The following is a 20,978-nucleotide window of genomic DNA, read 5'->3' as shown; positions in this document are numbered from 1 at the left end:
TTGCCTGGTAAACTTTTTTCAACACCAGAATTCACACAAGTCTCTATGTAAAGACTGCCCAAACCTCTGCCTGTGGGAGCAACCAGCCAGTTCTGGTGGATGCATATGCAGCAAGTCTGTCATGTTTCTGCAACCTGGGGATATGTGTCACCTCAGCCCAGGACACTGGCTAATCAAAGGTCAATTGCTTAGAGAATCTGCAGTGCCAGCTCCCACTGAAAAAGCCTTCAGACTTGCCTGACTCATTGCTGAGTGGAGAGGTTGTGTTCTGTTCCACAGCTGGCAGTACAGAGGAGACCTCTCAATTGAAGTCAGCCTGTTGTATTTTTCTCCTGAAAGAACTTTTCCCTGTCGAAGACCATTCCCAAGTTTACTTGTTCACCAGGTAGAAAGGAACAAAAAATAGTAACATTTTATAAAAATATATAAAAAAAAAATAAGACTGTAAGAAATGCCATGAAGTAGCTACTCTGGTAGCCTCAACACCCTGTGGGTATTTCCACTTTTTCCAAACAGAAGTTAAAAGTTAGGAGAAGGTATTTGATGGTGTACCTCATCTGTCAACTGAGATTTGTGGTAATACATTTTCTCTATTTGCTCAGACACATCTATGTGTTAGTGAAAATCATTACATAGTCAGAAGCAGAAGGGAGATGCCATTTGTGAGAAATATTCATTGACCTGCAAGGCGAGTTAGAAGTGGACTGGTAAAACAGGCACTTTTTCCATTTAATTAATCACATTGAAGAGCTGTATTTTCTGTTTGTAGGAGGTTTTAGACACTGACAAAACAGTACTACTCACACATCAGTCCTCAGTCTCTAATTATCACAGAATGGTTTGGAAGGACCTTTTAAGATCATCTAGTCCAATGCCCCCGTGATGTGTTAGTACTTCTGAAAGTCTGGCCCTTGATCTTTGAAAACCTCTGTCCAGTTTCGTATGTGTTTGTAATACTGACCTGTCTATGTAAATTCCACAATGAAAATTGCTATTGCCATGTAGCCACGAACTTCAGCCTTTGAACTGCAACAGAAAACCTATTTAAAGTAGCACCAAGAGATGTGTGAAAGGTAGACAGGTTTCATATAGCAAGTCCTGTTATCACATAACATGCGCCATCAGATAACTCTAGTCTGCCTCCTCTGCCTGCAACTGCTACAGCAGAAAACATACAATATAGTTACCTTGTTAAACCTGGTTTTCTTTATAAGAAATGCAGTGGATGTAAACATTTGGCATGTGTACAAAATACAGATTTAATTTTTAATCCATAGGAAAATACCAAGTTTTGAGAAAAGTCAGTAGTTAATTAAAACGTATTAATATAAGTAGCTGGATGGAAAAATTAAAACCAACATCAATACTGCAGGCAGCATGATGTCCAGCTGTCTAAAAATTAACCATTATTATACACTAGAAAGTCTTTCCAGAAGCGGGACAGTAGTGAATCCTTCCCCATCTGAAAAGTTGCAAAATCTATTTGAAACCACCAGTGTTATTAGCTATTTATGTATATGAAACAAAGCCTCACTCGTTCAGTGGCTCACAGAAGGATTTTGGTTTTAAGGTGGTATGTCCACATTTTTGTTGAGAAGCAAGAGAATCTAATGATTTTAACAAGCAATGACTCAACAATAGAATAGTCAGATCAGTGACTGGGCAGCACTAGCCTGACATACGCTGGAGGCAGCAAGAAGTATCTTTCCGGACAGGAATAAAAAATGGCATGTAAGTAAGGAGTTGTCCATCTTCCTGCTATTGCATACAAAACCCATTTCATGCCTGAGGAGCACTTGCATATTGCCCTTCCAACCTGTCACCCTCCAAAGTCACTCTCCCAGGCACCAGCAGCTTTGTATGACTGCCCTCATCCTTTTCATGTCCTTTTAGTCAGGTGGAGGACAAATAACATGGCAGCACCACCTTTTACAACAGGACAGGCAAGATGGTATTTGTATATGGACATACATGATAAACTGGTTTCTGACTCAAAGGCTGGGTGTGGAAATATTTCTCTTTTCTGCCAACTCCTATCCAGAGCAGTGTGAGCACTGGAGGTGGCAACAGCAGTTCCTGGATGTTGAAATACTTTGTGTACCTGTAGCAATCTGCATGTCACAGCTTGGAAACCCACAGAAAGAAAATTGAAAGCTGGCTGCAGCGTACACTAACCAGTTGGTCCATGACCTCTTCAGAGAGCTTTCCAACAGAAATGATGCTTAAGACATTCTTGAAAAGCTTGGGGCTGCATAGAGGCATTTCAGGTTTATCATTTTACATCTCTCAACAGAGAAAGACTATTATGGTACAGACTTACTTTCCTTAGTCAATTATAAAATGTATTTCCTAAGAAAGTAAGTCATGTCTTCTTAGAGGAAAGCTTGTAGAAACAATTTCTTTGGTGGCAACACCCATTTGCTATATAAATTCACATACAATTTGTTTCTAAAAAGAAAATAGTGTTTTTCTTTCCCCTTCCTGCTGCCGGTAGCGTTTTTTCCCCTATAGCCCCGGGAAGAGGAACCCTGTTAGCAGAGTGACATCCAGTGGTCGCCCTGCACGTTTGCACAGAAGTCTCATGGTTTGTGTTGCTGTAACCTGGGTTTTTTCAACTCTTCACTAAACTTAGGAAAAAAGGTACATAGATTAATGTAACGAATATACAATTTTTTCGGACATTAAAAAATTATTATGCATACATAGACACATAATTAAACAACAAAGTATGCAGAACAGGGACACAAAGATGACCTGTTAAAAAGATCTACTATCAAGCCAGAGAGATGTATGGCATGCAAGAAAACCAACGTGAAAAGGGGCATAGACCACTTGCCTTTAACTTACTCTCCGAGATCCATAATCCACATAGACTATCAAGACAATGCAGAAAACTACTTGTGCAGTAGCCACAGCAGATATGTTTACTCGCCACCCTTCATGCACCTACACAAAATCCGTGGTATTTTGAGCAAGATGGGAAGAAATGCCACATGAAGACCAGGTATTTCTGTGGACTCCCGTATCTGTTAAGTAACTTTCCCTCTTAAGTCTAGACACTTGCTCAAACCATGGCAAACTGGAAATAGCAACATTTCCAGAATCATAGAATGAGTGAGGCTGGACCTCTGAAAATTTAAAAACACTGATAAGAATAGCTTTGTAATTAGTATTTAGAAGTGTAAGCTTGAATTCAAAGGATTGTTTGCAGTGCACAAAACAAAACACTGCAGTACTGTACTTAAGTGGGTCACTGACCCGCAGAAAGATGAAATACCAGTATTCTTTTTACTCCAACTGGACAAGATGTACAACAGCAAGATGCAGCTTTGCTTTGCAATACAAGTCTTTACTTTTATTGTGCTTCTGAAGGCTAAAACTAACACACCATAGAAAATCTGGTGTAGTGATTTTCAAATATTGTGATCTCACTGTTTTCAATCTGTCCGTCTTAAACAAATTATATAGCAAGTATTGAATGCTAAAAAGAAACAAACTTTTAGAAGTTTAATATACACACGATTGATATTATATTTTATTGGCTAAAGGAATTAAGATTGTGAAAAATGAAAAGGGTGAAACTTCAAAAGCATATGCTCAAATCCTGCTGCCTCAGGAAAATCTCATGTCTGCATTTTTTTAAAAACGCAGAAACTGAACAGCTGTTTAGTGCTTACAGCAGGTCTTCAGAGGGCTTCTTTTTGTTTTCTTGTCCCTTGAATTACAAGTTCCAATTTCTGTTTTAATCATACCCATCATACTGTGTGCTGCTGCACTGGTAGCATGTGAACATCAGCTTCTTTCCACATGTACTGGAAAGCACAAATTCCTTTGCACATTGCTAACAATAAAACCCAAGATGCTTGAATAAAACTGATTCTTTTTTTTCTTTTTCCTTTTATTTCTTAAACTGCATTAAATCATTATGATTAAGTCCTTAGAAATTCTATTATTTTGCCAGACAGGTTGTTGAAAGACATAATAATTTAAATGTCAACTTAGGGACTCTGATGAAGACTCTGAGGCTATTCTATGGCTTTTTAATACCCAGATTTCTCTGATTTCCTTAAGCTGTGGCCTTTCTTGAAGAAAGCTGTCTTCAAGAAGTAGAAATGCACTTAGAAGTCACTTCCCAACTATTTCCTCTGCAAAGCTACATTTCTGAAACCTGTCTTCTACTGCCAGCTTCTCTCTTCACAGAACTGTGTCCAAGATGCATGCAGTACCTTCATGACGAATCGAAGCTTTAACATTTGCAAAAAGAAATGCAGTCTCAGATATGGCTGCATCACCTTCGGACTGTGAAGAGTCTACTAAAAGCTTAGCCTTTATTTGTTTGAATTGCAGCTGACTTGTTCTGCAGATGTAGAAAGAGAAGTTTCCTCGGTTCTAGGATGTTTAGGTGCTCTGGGATTTTCATGACTGTCATCAGATGGTAATGGCCCTTCTGAAATAGGCAGACAGGAAAATAATTTGAACTAAATTAATCCAGATTAAGGAAGTAAATTGGTTTGCTGAATTCACAAACAATTCAGCACTCAAAAAACCCACCAAAAACTAACCTGGAGGGCCTTACATCCAAATGAATTTACTCTAGTTGGTTTCAGTGCCAGCTAATGCACCATTGTAAAAAATGCCGTGACATCCTGTCGCATAAGCAGTTGTCCAAGAGCAACTGCAGTGAGAACACATTTCATGTTGTCAAAAGCACCTTTCAAACACACCAAGACAATGAAGCAGCTTTAGAATCTGCAACCAGGTTTAGGTTTGTGCTTGACTGTGCTTGTGTTATAATACTGCAATATTATAACTTATAACAGAAGTCTATACTGGAAAGAACTGATTGGCAAAAGATTTAGCCGGATATTAACAACCACAAAAGCTTACCATGTTCCTCTTCTGAGGAAGGAAGTATAGGAACTGTATCTGCATATGTAGAGGCTGGTGTACCTGGCTTCACTGGAATCAAGCTTATTCTCCTTTAAAAGAGCAGAAACAGTCCAAGTGCTTTAAAGCCATCATTTACACAAACACTTTACTTAAAGATTTACTTCAGATAGAATCAGTTAAATTTAGATGTAGTTTAGATATATATTATTATGCTTTTTTTTCTTCTTGTTATTTGTTGAATAGAGCTTTTCTTAGAAGTACTTAAATAACACCAGTGATCTTTTCCACTAGAAAGTAATTTTACATATGTTACATGTGCCATAATTCACCTGCAGAGCACAGCATCTTGGCCAAGTATTTTAAAATTAAGATTGGCTGCAATGACATGAATTTCAACTTATTTCTTGGCACCTGGTAAGGCTTCCAGTTCCACTGCAAGAGCTTACTATTCCCTAACCTTGTCCATCTTAATCCCTTGAGAACCACAGAACTCTAAGGAATTATTTTGCCCACTGAGGTCTACTAACAATTAGTGTAAATATATTTTCTTCTGCTAAATCTCTTCTGGATGGCACTTAAACCTAAGCACAAAAGCAGAAGATTGAACCATAAAAAAAAAAAAAAAAGTCTTAGAATTAGGAACATGCATGCTACTACAAGCTACCATTCATGGCATAATCCAGTTAATATGATTAAATATAGTTTCTCTCAAAAATAAAAAGATTAATTAGCTCCATCAGTCACCTCACTCTCCAGGCAAAAGTAATTTTCAACTATCTACAACCTAACAACTTGTTAGTTCCAGTACAGATTAACATTTGTGTGTAAAAAAACAATCTCCAGGATTCTTCTTTGCTCTGGTAGGGGGCTTGGACTCAAGGATCTTCAGAGGTCTCTTCCAACCCCTAACATTCTGTGATTTAGTGATTCTGTGAAGAAATCCACTATCCTGCTTCCTCATTCACAACATCCTCTCTAACCACTTACTAATTAAAATAGTCCTATGAGAAGTCACACCTCCTTTAATTGTAAAATAGCCTTGTTTTCTGAGAAGATTTAAATCTCTACTTGCATGGCCATTGCCTTACTGTTGCACACCAGCTCAGGATCTTATATTGCAGGCTGCTTGACAATCAATACACAGAGTATTTCTAAAAACCTAGATTTTCACCCCAGGAAATAACTTCAGTCAATGCACCAAATCCCACACCCATGACACTGCACATTGAAAGCTAGCCTAGACTTGTACTCTTTACTTAAAATCACAGAATCATCATAGTTGGAAACACCTATAAGATCAGTGTCCAACCATCAACCCAGGAAAAAAATCACCAGACCCACTAGAGCATGCCCTGAAGTGCCATGTCTACACTATTTTTTAAATATCTCCAGGGATGGCTACTCAACCAACTCCCTAGGCAGCGTGCTCCAGGGCCCAGCTACTCTTTCAGTAAAGAAATTCTTCCCAATATCTAGTCTAAGCCTCCCCTGACACAACTTCAGGCCAGTTCCTCTCGTTCTATCTTTACTCACTTGCAAGAAGAGGCCAACACTCGCCTCACTACAACCTCCTTTCAGGGAGCTGTATAGGGCAATGAGGTCTCCCCTTAGCCTCCTCTTCTCCAAACTAAACAAAACAATCACAGTTCCCTTAGCCTCTCCTCACAAGACTTGTTCTCTAGACCCTTCATCAGCTTGGCTGCTCTTCTCTGGACACACTCCAGTACCTCAATGTCCTTCTCACAGTGAGGGATCCAAAACTGAACACAGTACTCATGGTGCAGCCTCACCAGTGCTGAGTACAGGGGGCCAATCTTTTCCCTACTCCTGCTGGCCATGCTATTCCTGATGCAGGCCAGATGTCGTTTGCCTTCTTGGCTACCTGGGCCCACGGCGGGCTCATGTTTAGCCCCTTGTCAACTGCCCCCCCCCCCCCCCCCCGAGAAGAGTCTTCAAATAGCTCTCATCAGCAGAAGGCTTCAGGTATCATCTTTACATGGAAAATGGGACCTAAGGACAGACAGCTGTTGCTATCATATGGACAAGGTGTAATTGTCAAGTTAACTTTGCTATTGCATCGTATTTCAGACAGAAATATAAAAGCTGTACATTTAGGATTCAAGAGATGTTTCGACCTTTCAGTTGTAGTACTACTGAAATGAAAAGTTCCATGTCAAGACAGCTATCACCAAGACACAGGGGCTTGGAATTTACATCTAAACCCCAACCCTTTAAATGTAGCACAAGCACAACTTATCTTGGCCTTCGTATTTATGACTGGAAACAGCAATATAAATCTCACCTTGGTGTCTTGCTCCATGTTTGTAAAGTGTTGAGAGTAATCCTCCTGGGCAGGTTTGCTTTAGTGCTCTGGCTGGCTGACTGGCTGATTTTCCTCTCATCTGAGGATGAGACTGGAACATTTTTTATGCCAGCAGGTGTGGAAGGCAAGTCCTTACCAGTAGCTGTGGGTGTCCTAGGTTGGAGGGTAGGGGTACTGGGATCAGTGGCCTTCTTGGGAGGAGTCTCTTCTGTCTGCCTGCAGCCTGGGGAAATTACTTTGTGTGACTGGTTCTTTTTAACTTTTTTCTCTGTTGCACCAGTACTCCAAAGGTTCATCTGTGGCTTCTCTTTCAGTGGTATTCCCAGTTCATCCTTCTCAAAGGTAACAAATGAACAGTATCCATCCGTGGAAGAAATAGCAAGAAAAGCTCCATTGCTGGACCTGTTCGTGATATATATTTTTTTCCATTAAAAGGAAAGCTCAGAGCTTTTCTTCACCCCTCACCCCCCATTTATAACACAAGCTGTACTTATGTTTTCTTTCTCCCTTTCCCAAGTACATGTATACACTCAAAGAAAACTGCAGTCAAGTGAGAACAAATTAATTTCAAATGAAAAAAAGATCTTCAATTCTGACCTTTGCATCTGATTTAATCTCTCTGGTGTTGGCTGTAATCACCAGCAATACGCTGCTGCCAGCACCTGCATGCATTTGAGCTGGCACAAAGTATAGTTCAATTGTAAGTACACAAATTTTCAGCCACAATTCCTAAAGTACTGCTGAACTCTCCTCATTCAGAGCAGCAGAACAGTTCAATCTCCTTGGCTGTGCTAAGTAAGAGGCAATGCTCAGAATCGCCGTGGTGCTCCCATGAACAGGCCCTCTTGTGCTCATTTCACCAAGTAATGTCTATCATTGATTAAAAACACCTGGATTCCACCTGAATTCCTACTCTCTTTCACTCCCCTCCTCCTGACACACAATGGTTTTTAGGGTGTCATTTCTGAAAAAGAGATCTCCATGTGGTCCTAAGCTTAAGCATACCAGCTATAAAGGCATAAGAGAAGAAGCCTTCTAAAGCAAAAGGGTGTATTGTGATTTCAAGACTTGGGTTCAGTTTTCAGCTCCAGTTCTGACTCCCCACATCAAGACACATAATTTACTTTGTCAGATACACGAAGAACTACTAAGGAGAATTCTGCTGATACAGAATTTGGCCAGGATAAAGACATCTGAATGCAGAGAGATAGATGTTTTCTTTCCAAAGCCTCTGATTAACTTCATTATTATTAGTTACGTTACCTGAACAATGAGTACTTTTCATTGGCACTCAGTACAGTAGCTTTCATAAGAACTATAAGAACTTCCATTTGCTTGACCTCGGGCTGCTTGCACCTTGTTTCCCAACCAGTAAAAAAAACATAATTCTCCAATTTACAGGGCAAAATCAGAAGCAGCTTGCTGTTCAGAACACTGCCGTGACAGTGACCATATGTGTATGCCATAAACAAAAGAAAAAAATACAGCAAGACACAAGACATGCAGAACTTCAACACATAAAAAGGATATTTACATCACAACAAATCTTAACAATATAACAATTACCTACCATGAGATGTCACTCAGGGTGTGATAATGTATGTTAGAAACATAACCAAAGGGGAAAGACTGTTCAGTATCATAAAAAAGCACAGAATCTTCTGAAGCAACAGCAAACACCAATCGATAGGGGAGATTAAAAAGAGCAGGAGCTGATTTCTGATTGTTGTCATCTAGAGTGTAAAGAAATTAATACATTGAGCATTCTCTCTTTTATTCCTTGCAAGGTAGTAACTGCACTAGCTTAGTTATGAATACAAACAAAGATTTCACTATCAATCAGTATCAAGATAATGGCTGAGAAAACAGCAGTTCTATACAATGTAAAGTTTAATATCAAGCACTAGCAATTTTGTTGCCTCAAGTGTGCCCTCTATTGTCTCAGTTTAAAACAGAGAAATCAGAAGTTTTGTCCAGCTGGATTGCTAGTATTTTGTTCTGCGAGTTTGTAAAATTTTTTCTACCTGAAAATTTTCAGCATGTTTACATGTACTTTAGTACAGAAGTCTAAACAAACACACCTCAAGATATAGTGAAAATCAAGATCACAAAACATTTCTAACACTACATACTCTGCATGACTCAATCAAAACAATGGCTTTAGGTCTATGTTATCTTGCATTCTGCTGTCTTTTCATGGAAACATTAGTTCTTTGCAAAGACAGATTATTCTAGCTTCTACTGGAAGCTGAGTGCTAACTGCTTTCTGAAATTTCCAGCATGTACAGCTCTTGTTCAGTTCCATAATGATTGTGGAAGCTATGCACTAAAACAGACAGGCCAGTAACATAATGTAAGGTACTCACATCTATACTTTTTCTACTATAGGTATCTTAATACAACTTCATACAACTTCTACTATTTCTACTATAAACTACTATAGGTTTTCACTTTTTTGGGTGCATGTTGCAGAAACTGAACACTTTCTTCAGAGGAGACAGAGACTAATAGCAGACACTCATCTCGTCCCTTTGCAACACATCTTTACAATGGATCTAAAGATTATGATGAAAATCCAGACACACAGCAGGTAATCTCTGTATCTTGTAAGGAATACTACAAATTGACCCTCTAAAGAAAGAAGCAAAGCTATGCCTCTTCACCAGAGTAAGACTGGTCTCATTAAAATATAAGGAAAGTTGTACAGGAGAACACTCCTGCACCCACTAGGCTCACAATAAGGCTAGATTTCAATCTCCAGGTAGGTTCTCAATGCAACTTCATACAATTCTATCCCCACCTCAGAAATCCTCTTCTGGTCAGTAACACCAGCACTGCTTCAGGTTTGGCTTCCTTGAATAAATAGCAATGGTAACTGCAAACTACACCAACTCTCTGGAGTTCCTGTGACGTGGGTAGTTGAGACTAACAGAAAATACTTCACTGTGTTGCTCCTTTACTGCTAAGCCAAGTTATTTACTTTTACTCACACAAAATAGTTAAAAGTTAAAGAAAAATATTAAACAGTGTTTCTGTAGCCTAAGAGGCCAAGTAGAACATTTATCCACTACATCAAAAGCTACTTGCAAGGTCCTTAAGGTGAATTCAAGGTCTTAAGAGTCAGGAAACAGCTTCTAAGATGTGGTACAACACTATCTTAATGGAATGCTAGAATGCTAGAGCATAAAATAATAAACAGCTACATTGGCCTCTTCACATATTAGCTGTAAAATCATACTCCCTGAAGGATTTACAGTACCTTTATTAAATGCTCGTCTCAACTCAAAATAGACTGGGCAGCAGCGAACAGCAAGAGTTGCCTTTCCAGGACATGGCAGGTGACCCATGGGCCTTTTATAAAGAATCAGTACTTCAGAAAACAGCATTTAATTTTTCTTTTAAATAAAAATATATTTTCATCTTATTAAATCTACCTTTTAAGATTGTTTCTGGAGAAAACATATGTGGTGTTTGTTACATTTTCTCCTGATTCAACACAGCCAGCTGCAAAAATAAAGGTTAAAGCATTAATCATCAACTCAAGAAGGTACTGAGTACACACTTTATGTCCATAAACATTCTGCTTCTCAGGAATTAGGCTTGTCAGTTGGGCAAGAGCGGTGCAACCTGAACACAACTTAAAAAAGCAACCCAAATATTTACTTAGTGCTTTTTTTGTTGTGCTTATATACTTCCCCCTCAAAGCTTCTTTTTGATGTTGCCAGATGTCTAAAAAACCAATGCTTGTATGGGCAAATCAATCCCCTCTTTGCTATGTTATTTTTCCTGTTACTGCAGAATGTTCTTAAGAATGGATACAGACAAAAAGAGACCAGTCAAATGAAGCCCCTCATTGTTCTTCACTTCCATTTTAAGAGAGCTGTATCGTTATAATGCACACATTTTAGTCCTGAAAAATGCCATGTTATTTTTACTACAGGAGAAAAATGAACATTCTGGACTGCTAATGGAAGAGTATTGTGGCATCTCCATTTTCCTCGATACGAAGAACGAGGAAAGGCATAATTAAGACAACTAAGAATACCCATAGCAGTTCAAAAGCAATCTTGACGCACCATTCAAGCTAGAGCATAATAGATATGTTATAGTACGTGTTCTCACATACCTGGAGTGAGTAAATAGGAGCCCTCAGGAGTAAAACTGAGCCTGCGGAAAAATGACTTCATGCTGTCATCATGAAACATCCGATAGCTCCTGGCCTGTAACATTGAAGATATAATTGTGTAAAGTGCAACGAAAGCATCAGCTGGAACTCAGGTGAGAAAAACCATCCAGCTGTACAATCCAATGCAATGGAGCTTTTATTATAAAAGGTAAGTGTTTCAAAAGCCATGGCTCCTTCAAACATACTTTCTGCTGTGCTATAAATTCTCCACAGCTAAGAAAAATAGTCCTTGATCCCTCTTCAGGTACTAATCAAAACACTCCAAGAGCAGTCACATTAGACCAGTAATAAAAAAATAGTAATAACTGGGATAAGAACATTATTTAACAGACAGCAAAAGAGCCTGTTCCTAAGGCATTTAACTCTAGTATTAGAGGTTTAAAGAAAACTTCTATAACGGCAAAACACCCTTTCTTAGGCCTGTTCTTTACTCTCTATAAAACTGTTACAAATGTTTTCACAAAAAAAGGAAAGGAACAGAAGGAATTGAAAAGGTTATAGCCAGCTTGGAGGTGTTATTTTACCATCACTTAGAATTGTTTGGGAGATGAAAGCTCTTTGTTTTCCCTCTTACAGTTAGACTGAATTCAATAAATTTTCACTAGTTCATATAAAAATCAGACCACCTTTTTGAAAATTTCAGACATATTTTAAGTTCTTCCTACTAAGAATTCACTATGCATACTATTTTTTCCACATTATTTTTAACATTCACAATCAAAGACACTGTCTTACTATTTTAATTAGATATACTTGCCAGTGTTCTTTCTGAGTAATTTCTGCAATTTTTGAGGAAACCTGAAGTGGTCTCTACGCAATGGAAAGGTGTAGAGACAAAAATACCTGACATGTGGACTACCCAAATTGAAAATATTTGCTCCTTTTGTTTCACAGAACAGAGCAATTAATATAAATAGTACCCAGCACATTCTCCAGTACCATTCTCCAGGACACTGTACCTCTCCTTCAGCTCCTGATCCAGATGGCATCTTGGTAACATTGAATGCTACACGCTTGGTTTGTGTGTTGTATACCCGCAGGACCCTACATGGTGGAGAGCAGAGTTAGCTACAACTTCCTTTCACCCCAAGTTTCACACAGCACTACAGCCCCTCACTTCTCAGTCAGGACTGCTAAATATAAATGACAATCACATATTAGTTATAACCTGCTCATGAGACACAAGCAGGTGGACATGTTCTGATAGCTAAAAAAACAACGAATCTCTGAAAATTATGTTCGTGAAGTATATGCTTTTGTGGAGGAATGAGGGAATTAGAGGACAGTGAACAGCCATACCATTCCTACCCATGGTGTAGCAGCCAGTATGTTCCCACATAGCGGGAACTCACCTGAAAGTCATTTAGCTACACCTCTATGCTTCAGTTTCCTCTGGTCTAAAAGAAAGTGGGAGTATGTACATTCTCTGTACAGAATGCTGGAATTCCCGTGATTTCATCTCACTAAAACAAAAGGTAGCCTAAACAAACCCAACTGCTCATCCCACCATCCTCTCTTTTCTTCCATCTCTGACCTCTACTAATTTATGTTGGTTTGTTAGGCTAGCAGAAAAACAAGATTACACAAAAAACAGACAGTTTTCTGCTGATGTAATGTGCTGAAACAGCTCCACAGAGTCCTGGACAGAGCTAGGAAAAGTTAATAGAAGGTGAGGCTGTGGCAGACAGCTTGAAACAGTTGTGCAGCTACTGCCTCCAGATATCAGAAACACTTGCTAGTCTGCCTAAAGGGGAACAGGTCTCCCCACATCAGGCAGGCAAGTGCCTAGTTCTGCAACTGGCCTTGTTCCTGTTATCCAGCAATTCTACACACCCTTGCAGAAAAGTGGTAGAAACCTGAGGGGGTGGGAGATTTCTCCTCTTCAGATTAGTTCATGCCCTTGCTTGCAACTTCACTCAAAAAAACCCTTCAGCATCATTGTATTATTTGTGTTTCACTGCTGTTCATTTTAATAAAGGCACACAAATCTCACATAACTGATTATCAGAAGGCAGAGGCTCATAATGACCTAGTTATCATAAATCTACCATTTTTCTGAGTCCACTGTAAATAAAAAATACTTTTCCATTATTACAGCAATTTTCTTTGCAGCAGGTGCCAGATGATATGCATTTATTAGCCAGCTGTGAACCCTTCAGACCAGCACACATGCCCCAAACAGTTTAAGATCAACTCAAAGGTCTGACAAGAACCAAGTTTATTAAGTGTGTGTTTAGCTTTCCCAATGACATCACTTAGAAAGCTGCTGGTGGATGGGAGCAAGAGGGCAGAAGAAATGTATCAGTGGAAAAACATTTTTAATTATTTCTTATAACTATTTGTATCTTTTTATAGAATGACAAGGATGAACTTACTAGCTCATTAACAACCAGAGAATGCAGCACTCTCTTAAGATTTACTTGCTATCTCTAACAACCAATACCAGGAAAAAATATTTCCTGAAGAAAAAATTTCTACTCAAGTTTATGTATTGCTGCTCAGAGAGGACGCTCAAATTCAGGAATCACTTACCACAAGCAAAAGATTAACTAAAGTATAATTTTTATTTCACATCAACCCTCTTAAAGAATAATCTGAAAAAAAATAAAAGAAAACTCATATTTATCCCACACACTTGCTTTAAATTCATCTTTAAGTAAGAAAGAATACCAAGGCAAAAAACTTGGAACAACAGCTCACCTATCACAACTCAGAGTTGCAATGTACTGGCCTAGAGGATCCCAGGTTATTCCTTGGACATAACTCTTGTGTTCATTTAATATTGAAACCTTCTGTCCTGAAATTACAAACAGTTTCCAGATTCTAAATTCAAAAGTGTTTTAAAACATATCATCATTTCAGAAATAACACCAGACAAAATGTTTCAAAATAACTTTTAAACATACAAACTGTTAACTTAAATCTCATCTGACAAGAATATGGGAAATAGTTGCTCTGTTTCTACAATCTTCAAAAGAACTGTAAATTGTGACATGACAATTTAAGGCTTGCTCCCTACAAAATAACTCAGATAAGCAGCTTGGCTTAGGCATTAAACACACAAGATTAATGTATTTGATAACTAGAAGTATTTCTAAACTGTTGCAATTTAGAAAAACATTTTCAGGCAAGACTAGCTGTTCAACAGCTAACTGAATTTGGCTGAATAATGAGCGAGAAATTCCAGTACTAAACCCTAACTTTTAGCTGGGGCTAGATAGTCAGGCTCCTCCTATACAGGGCAGTATAAACTCACTTAGTCTGCTGAGCAACTAGTAAAAAATATAAACTATACACATACTGACTGACATTTACACACAAGCAGCTTTCAGAAACATGTCTACAGAATTGCTAACTCACATTCTTCCACAGCTTACTCTGTCCTGAACATTTCTCCAAGACACCAGCTCCCTGACCATGATGATTTTCCAAGATCCAAACCATTAAGGTAAGTTTACAGACAACATCATTAAATGCTTTGAGTACGAGGGACAGAGGTTGTCCTTGTATTAGTATCATGTTGCTCTGTTGCAAAAAAATACTGTATCATAAAGCCTATGTTTTCCAGTAACAGTTTCTTATTTCCAACTTACTAATCGTGTTTCTGCTTAGAAGACACAAAATGCCTTCCACAGTACTAACTGCATGCTAAAAAAACCCAATGAGAATGGAAGACATTACACAGAAGTAACGTATCATCTTAAGAGGTTATCCAGCTTTTTTCTTAGCAGTAAGTCTAGCAGGTATGTCCCTTTAAAGTTGTTACAAGCAGTCTGAGATGCAAGAGACCTTTGGTCACAATGCTACTATGTGTACCTACACTCTGAGCACAAAAACTCTTAACTGAACATTCACATATTTATGGTGAAGACTTTTAGAAAGGAACATGTGACAGTTCAGATGGGAGAGACATTAAGTACCCAAACCAAGATGATAAAAAATGTCAGCAGCAGCGGAACACTCATTTTCATGACTGCATGCACTGAAAAATTAATGTGCATTCTACTTTATTAGACACTAAATATTAGAAATGTGAGATAAAAGTGTAACTTTAGAGAAAGTTAAGGATCTCCACATTAAAAGTGAAAGTAATGACTACACTGCTAGTAAGAAAACATTAAGCCACTGTAAAGCAACCTAATCTAGCTGGTTACTATTAGAACTTCTATAGATGGGCCTTTTTCGGAGAAGACAAGCAACCCACTGCAGTGAGATGGGCATGAACAGAAGAGTTTTGCTGAATGGAGCCCCTCTCCAAAAAGTCACATATTGCAAAACAGAGCCTGCATCCTATACTTACCATTTTGCATAGGTAGCTAGTTATCGCATACCAGTCAAGTCTGGTTTGTTTTTTGAGGTGCGGAGTAATACACAAGCTGCTTGTATAGGAGTTTTGGGGGCTGAGGTGGGGTGGAAATTGAGTGAAATTTACTTCCCTAATACTCCAAGGTAAAGAGATTACTTATGTGTACATTATGCTGGCCTGAGGATATCTTTACATGCTTGTTTATCTGCCTTGCAGTCCCAGAAGTCTAGCTATTAAGTTGGTTGTTCTCTCACAAAAAAAAAAGATGCTTTCAACTCTTTTGGTAAATGTCATAAGACACTTTCATCAGGACTGGAGCTGTAAGTGATAAACACTGAATTTACCTTTATTGACATCCCACATGATAGCTGTGTTATCTACTGAACAAGATGCCATGAAATTTCCATCTGAGGTCCAACAAATATCATAGACATCTTCTAAGTGGCCTCTAGAAGTCAGAAGAGAAGAAACCAATTACTAATCTAAAAATAACAGCTACATGTAAAAATTAATTGTGTACATTTTTAGGTTCAAAAACAATCAGAGGCAAATAAAGTACCATTGAAGTGAAATGACTTTCAGATTTTAAAAAAATGTCCATATTTAGAAGGCAGTAGAACATTTCCAAGTACTTCTACTCAAAATAAGCCTCCCTTTTCACAGATTTTTTTCATAAGACAACGGAAGTACTGAATTTGAAGTAATTTAAGAATGTGTACCTAAAGTACTGCATATGAAAGTTCCTAGTACTTGTACAAACAGAAAATAAAACACTACACCAAGGTAGTGTCACTATTCAAGAAAACTTTCCTGCATATTTTTAAGTTTCATAAAAGCAGCAAACAAACGCATAGACAGCAGAACCACATGAAACAGAAAGTTAAGGCTGATTTAGATAAAGCTGAACAAACATTGCAAGATATGCAGAACCACCTAAAAGGGCTCCATCAAAACCAATTCATATTGCTTGCAATTTGAAGACTTACCATACAGCATGGTACGTCTGATAATAAATACTTGCAACACCAAATTTAGGGGAAGGCAATTGGATTGGTTTGTTTCCTTGTTATAAGAGGTTAACTCTCATTTTCCTAAAGGATCTTGCTGGTCTTCCAAGCAATCCCACTAGCACTTTTGAAACTGTTCTCACATAAGTGTCAGCAGTCGCAGGGAATGTATCCATTACGGATACCAGAGTTTGTTGGGTTTTTTTTGTAAACAGGTGCTAATTCTTAATTATTTTATCAGTATAGACAGATAAGAGACAAAAACTTTTAATAGATACTACACAGAAAGCAAGGCAGTTAAACATACTGCATATCCAAAATGCATTTCAGAGTTCAGAACCACTGATTTCTTTCAGTCTTAAGTTGAGAGGAAGAACAGAACACTGTTGCAGTCCAACTGCGAGAATCAGTTTGATGCCTTAGTCATTATCACATAATACTAGGTATCAGTAGGCACAGTGTGTGTATTTCGTTAACCATTGTACACTTGAAACAAATTATGCATTTCAACCACTAAAACAAACAAGCTGAAAAAGATGGTTGAGCCTCACAGCTGTTATCTGGCAGAAGTGCGTGAATCATTTAACATATGGATACATTCTGCTTTATTAATGATCAACATTTCTACTATTAAACTAATAAAGAAAACTTCACATTTACTTCATATATCTCTGTGCTAGGCTTTAAGTGACTGCAAATCTCAGGAACCAACTTCAGAACATGTCAATTATGTCACATAAATGCCAAATCTTCTGTCTTAACAGAAAATGTAGGTTGACACTGTACCAAAAAATGTTAAAATAGAAGGATTAATATTAGAACAAGCACATTTTAGAGAGCATTGAAGTTCAACACACACTGAACAGAAGACTGCAGCAGATTATAAAAGCCACTGGGGAATCAAAACCACTAAATATTAAGTATATTATTTAGTTACCTTAAACTCCTAACAACTGTCCAGTTCTCCTTGTTGAGCTGATCTTCATCTTCATCCTGAAAAACTAATGGTTCTGATTCTTTGCTATCATTCAGCTTCCACAATAAAATAACAGCATCTGTAGAAAAAAAATAATAGGAAGCTTCTTTCTTTCCCGGTGTTTTGTTAATTCACTACATTTAGTTCAACATTACAATTATCTGACATAAGACACATGGAAAGTTGTTCTTATTTTGTGGTGGGGAAGAGGAGGTGCTAGACTGCTTCAGGTTCCAGTAGGAGCTACTGATTTTAATCAATATACTTTTAAGTTATTATTTATTTCTAGGTGTAAGATAAGAGCACAGTGCAGAGCCTTCAATGTGCTTTTGATTAGAGCCGGCTGTGGTTCTGCATTTTGGGCTTTTGAAAAATCTCCCACTAAGGTAACACTGGGCTCTGTTTCAGAAAGTACACGCATATCTCAGTCTTTCTGTACTGTGACTGAAGAATCCATGTGGTCCTGGATAGACAAGCTTAAATTTGTAAATTCTGCCACAGCTCCCCAGCGTGACACTAGGTAATCCATTCAATTTTCCCATCAGGGAAACAGGGACAGTAATTTCTTTTTATCTGCAAAACCAAGCTTCCCAGACACATAACCAGTGAGAAGCTACCTAGGAATTGCATGACATGCATTAGCTAACTATAATCTGAGGGCATATAAGAGTCTACAGCTCCAAGTGTCAGAGGGGTATGAACACGTTCCTGTACTGGGTTGGGATTTTTTCCCCACTCCACTCCCCAGTTGCACAGATACATCTTCTTTTCAGTAACTTCATTATGCATTATTACTCACCATCTCCTCCAGATGCTAGGATCTCACCACTTGGAGAGAAGCGCACAACATTTACTGCTTTAGTATGGCGGGCGAGGTTGGACAAGAATTCCACAATTGCTTTTCCATCTGGTCCTTTTTCCACTTTCCATATCTAGACACAAAAGCATTAGTTTTCAGGAACAAGATGTAATATATGTAACACCTCCGTAATGCATAATTTACTACCTGGGCAGTCACTCTGAACTTATTATCTGAAACCTTCAGAGCTAAAGCTGCAGTGCCACCACAAAATTTCGCTCTATGAGCTACAGCTGTGTAATAGGTTTATGTGGCAAGGATTTGGTAGCTGGGGCAGGTTAAAATCTTCAGGTGTGGCTTTGGAGAGAAAATATGAAGAGCTGACCCTATGTTGGACAAACCCAATTCCAGCCAGCTCCAAGACTGTCCTGCCACTGGAATGTCTGTGGTAACACAGTTAAGTAAGTATAAAAACCACTGCCCAGAAGCTGTGAAAGAAGAGCAAGAAAAATGTAAGAAACAGTCCTGCAGACACCAAGGTCAATGAAGAGTAGGGAAGGAGGTGCTATGGGAGCCAAGATTCCCGTGCAGGCCCTGGAGAAGATCATGGCGACACAGGCTGACCCTCTGCAGCACATGGAGGATCACTGTGGAGCAGATATCCTCACTGCAGCCTGCGAAGGACCCCACACTGAAGCAGGTTGATGGGCCCTAAAGAAAACTGCAGCCTTTGGAAAGCCCACATTGTAACAGGCTCCTGGAAGGAGTTGACATCTGTGAAAATGAACTCATGCAGGAGTAGGTTTTCTGGTAGTGACCCGTGGAGAACTCGCACTGGAGCATTGCATTCCTGAAGTCCTGTACCATGGAAAAGACCCCCGCTGGAGCAGTCTGTGAAGAAACTGCAGCCTGCAGGAAGGACACATGCTGGAGTGAAGGTCTGTGAAAGGCTGTCTTCTGAGGGAGGGACCCCACGCTAGAACAGGGGAATAGCGTGAGGAAAGGCAGAGACAACGTGTGCTGAACTGACCACAGCCCCACTTCTATGTCCTCCTGTGCTGATTTAGGGGAAGGCAGTAGAGAATTTGAGAGTGAAGTTGAGGCTAAAAGGAAGGGAGGGGCAGGGCAAAGGTATTTTAATGTTGTTCTTACTTCTCACTATCCTCCTGTGTTGTTATTTGGCAATAAATTAAATTTATTTCCCTAAGTTGAGTCTGTTTTGCCCATGACAGTAACAAGAACTTGAGCTTTTCCATTGTATTTTCTCCCCATTCTGTTGAAGAAAGGGAGTGATAAGTGTCCTCACAAGCATTAAGGATCAGGGAGATAGTAAATAATTGTCTGATTTTACAAAAGTGAATCTTACAGCCACATCTTTTGGGGCTTGTACTGTTCAACATTTCCATAAGGGATTCTCAAAAGGATGAATGATTGATTAACAAAGTTTGATAACACCAACACAAAATTACTTAGGTGAGCTGCACGTGAAGCTGAGTGAAAAGGTAGATCTCATGCTGCTGAATGACTGATGACAGCCAATATTCAACTTTGATTAAGATGAATAAATTAAAACCAGTTGGTTCTCATAAATCCACAAGACTGTGCATTACATTAGCAGTTGCTACTCAGGAATATCATCCAGCTGTCATTGCAGGTAATTTTCTAAAAATATCCGTGTAACACTCAGTAGCAGAACTCAAGGATGGTGTGCAAGGGGAACAGTCATTCCTTATATGGCTGTATAATCTCATCATTTTTCCCTAAACCATCCACCACCTGATGTACTGGCCAATGATCTCATGCACCAGATAACGAGGTATTTCATGCTATGTACGTGCTAAAAACCCCAAACAAACAGGTTTGAAACTTACACGAACAGCTGTGTCCACACCTGCTGAGGCCAATCGATTGATCTTCCCATCAGCTCCATGTTGGAAATCTAAGCTGTAAACAGGCTCCTTATTATGCCATGCTATTTCACAAGTGATAACCTTCATATCTGCTAAAGAAAACAGAGTACTGAATAAACTCTTGTTTCTTAAGTCAGTCAGAACAGATTCCACAAGCACTGCAGACAGATCCTGTAATAATTTAACGGCAGAAACTGAGGGAAGGATGGTTTAAGCACTACGATTCATCATGGCTTAAGTTACTGCATGGGCACTGCGTGAGAAAGGTAATGTCTCTCAGTGAAACCAAACGCGAGAGAAGCGCAGGGCAAGGCTACAACGAACAGTAAATCCCGAGGGCAGAGACGCAGTTTCTCCCTGCCAGCCTCCGGAGCATCCATCCCTGTATCTCCTCGGCTGCCCAAGCCGGCCCTCGCCCAGCTCCGGCCCAGGAGTGAGCCCCCGCCAGGCAACCCCAGGGGCACCGCGCACCTCCAGCCCAGCTCTCGGGGTGACAACTACTTCTGCACCAGCGGCGAAGCGCCGAGAAGCCAGAACAAAGGCGGGAAGGCCCGTCCGGGGGCAGGACCGCAGCGGCCCTT

The 20,978-nt window shown here is 39.3% G+C and overlaps 1 protein-coding gene across 1 annotated transcript; it reads right to left on the bottom strand.

Annotated features, from left to right (window-relative positions):
* Positions 1-4,328: 4,328 nt before the first annotated feature.
* Positions 4,329-20,824, bottom strand: CHAF1B (chromatin assembly factor 1, subunit B (p60)). The gene is made up of 14 exons (XM_010000415.1): positions 20,798-20,824; positions 20,359-20,489; positions 18,488-18,620; positions 17,650-17,767; positions 16,050-16,153; positions 14,100-14,196; positions 12,359-12,443; positions 11,340-11,433; positions 10,648-10,717; positions 10,473-10,564; positions 8,784-8,946; positions 7,193-7,615; positions 4,888-4,979; positions 4,329-4,447 (listed from the first exon to the last, which is right to left on the bottom strand). Exons 2-14 carry the CDS (start codon positions 20,482-20,484, stop codon positions 4,329-4,331), a joined length of 1,716 nt encoding a protein of 571 aa, XP_009998717.1. The 5' UTR covers positions 20,485-20,489; positions 20,798-20,824.
* Between the last annotated feature and the right edge of the window lie 154 nt (positions 20,825-20,978).

Source organism: Chaetura pelagica, unplaced genomic scaffold (genome assembly GCF_000747805.2).
Source record: "Chaetura pelagica isolate M959 unplaced genomic scaffold, ChaPel_1.0 scaffold244, whole genome shotgun sequence".
NCBI classification, from domain to species: domain Eukaryota; kingdom Metazoa; phylum Chordata; class Aves; order Apodiformes; family Apodidae; genus Chaetura; species Chaetura pelagica.
This window is presented reverse-complemented; position numbering and strand designations above follow the sequence as displayed.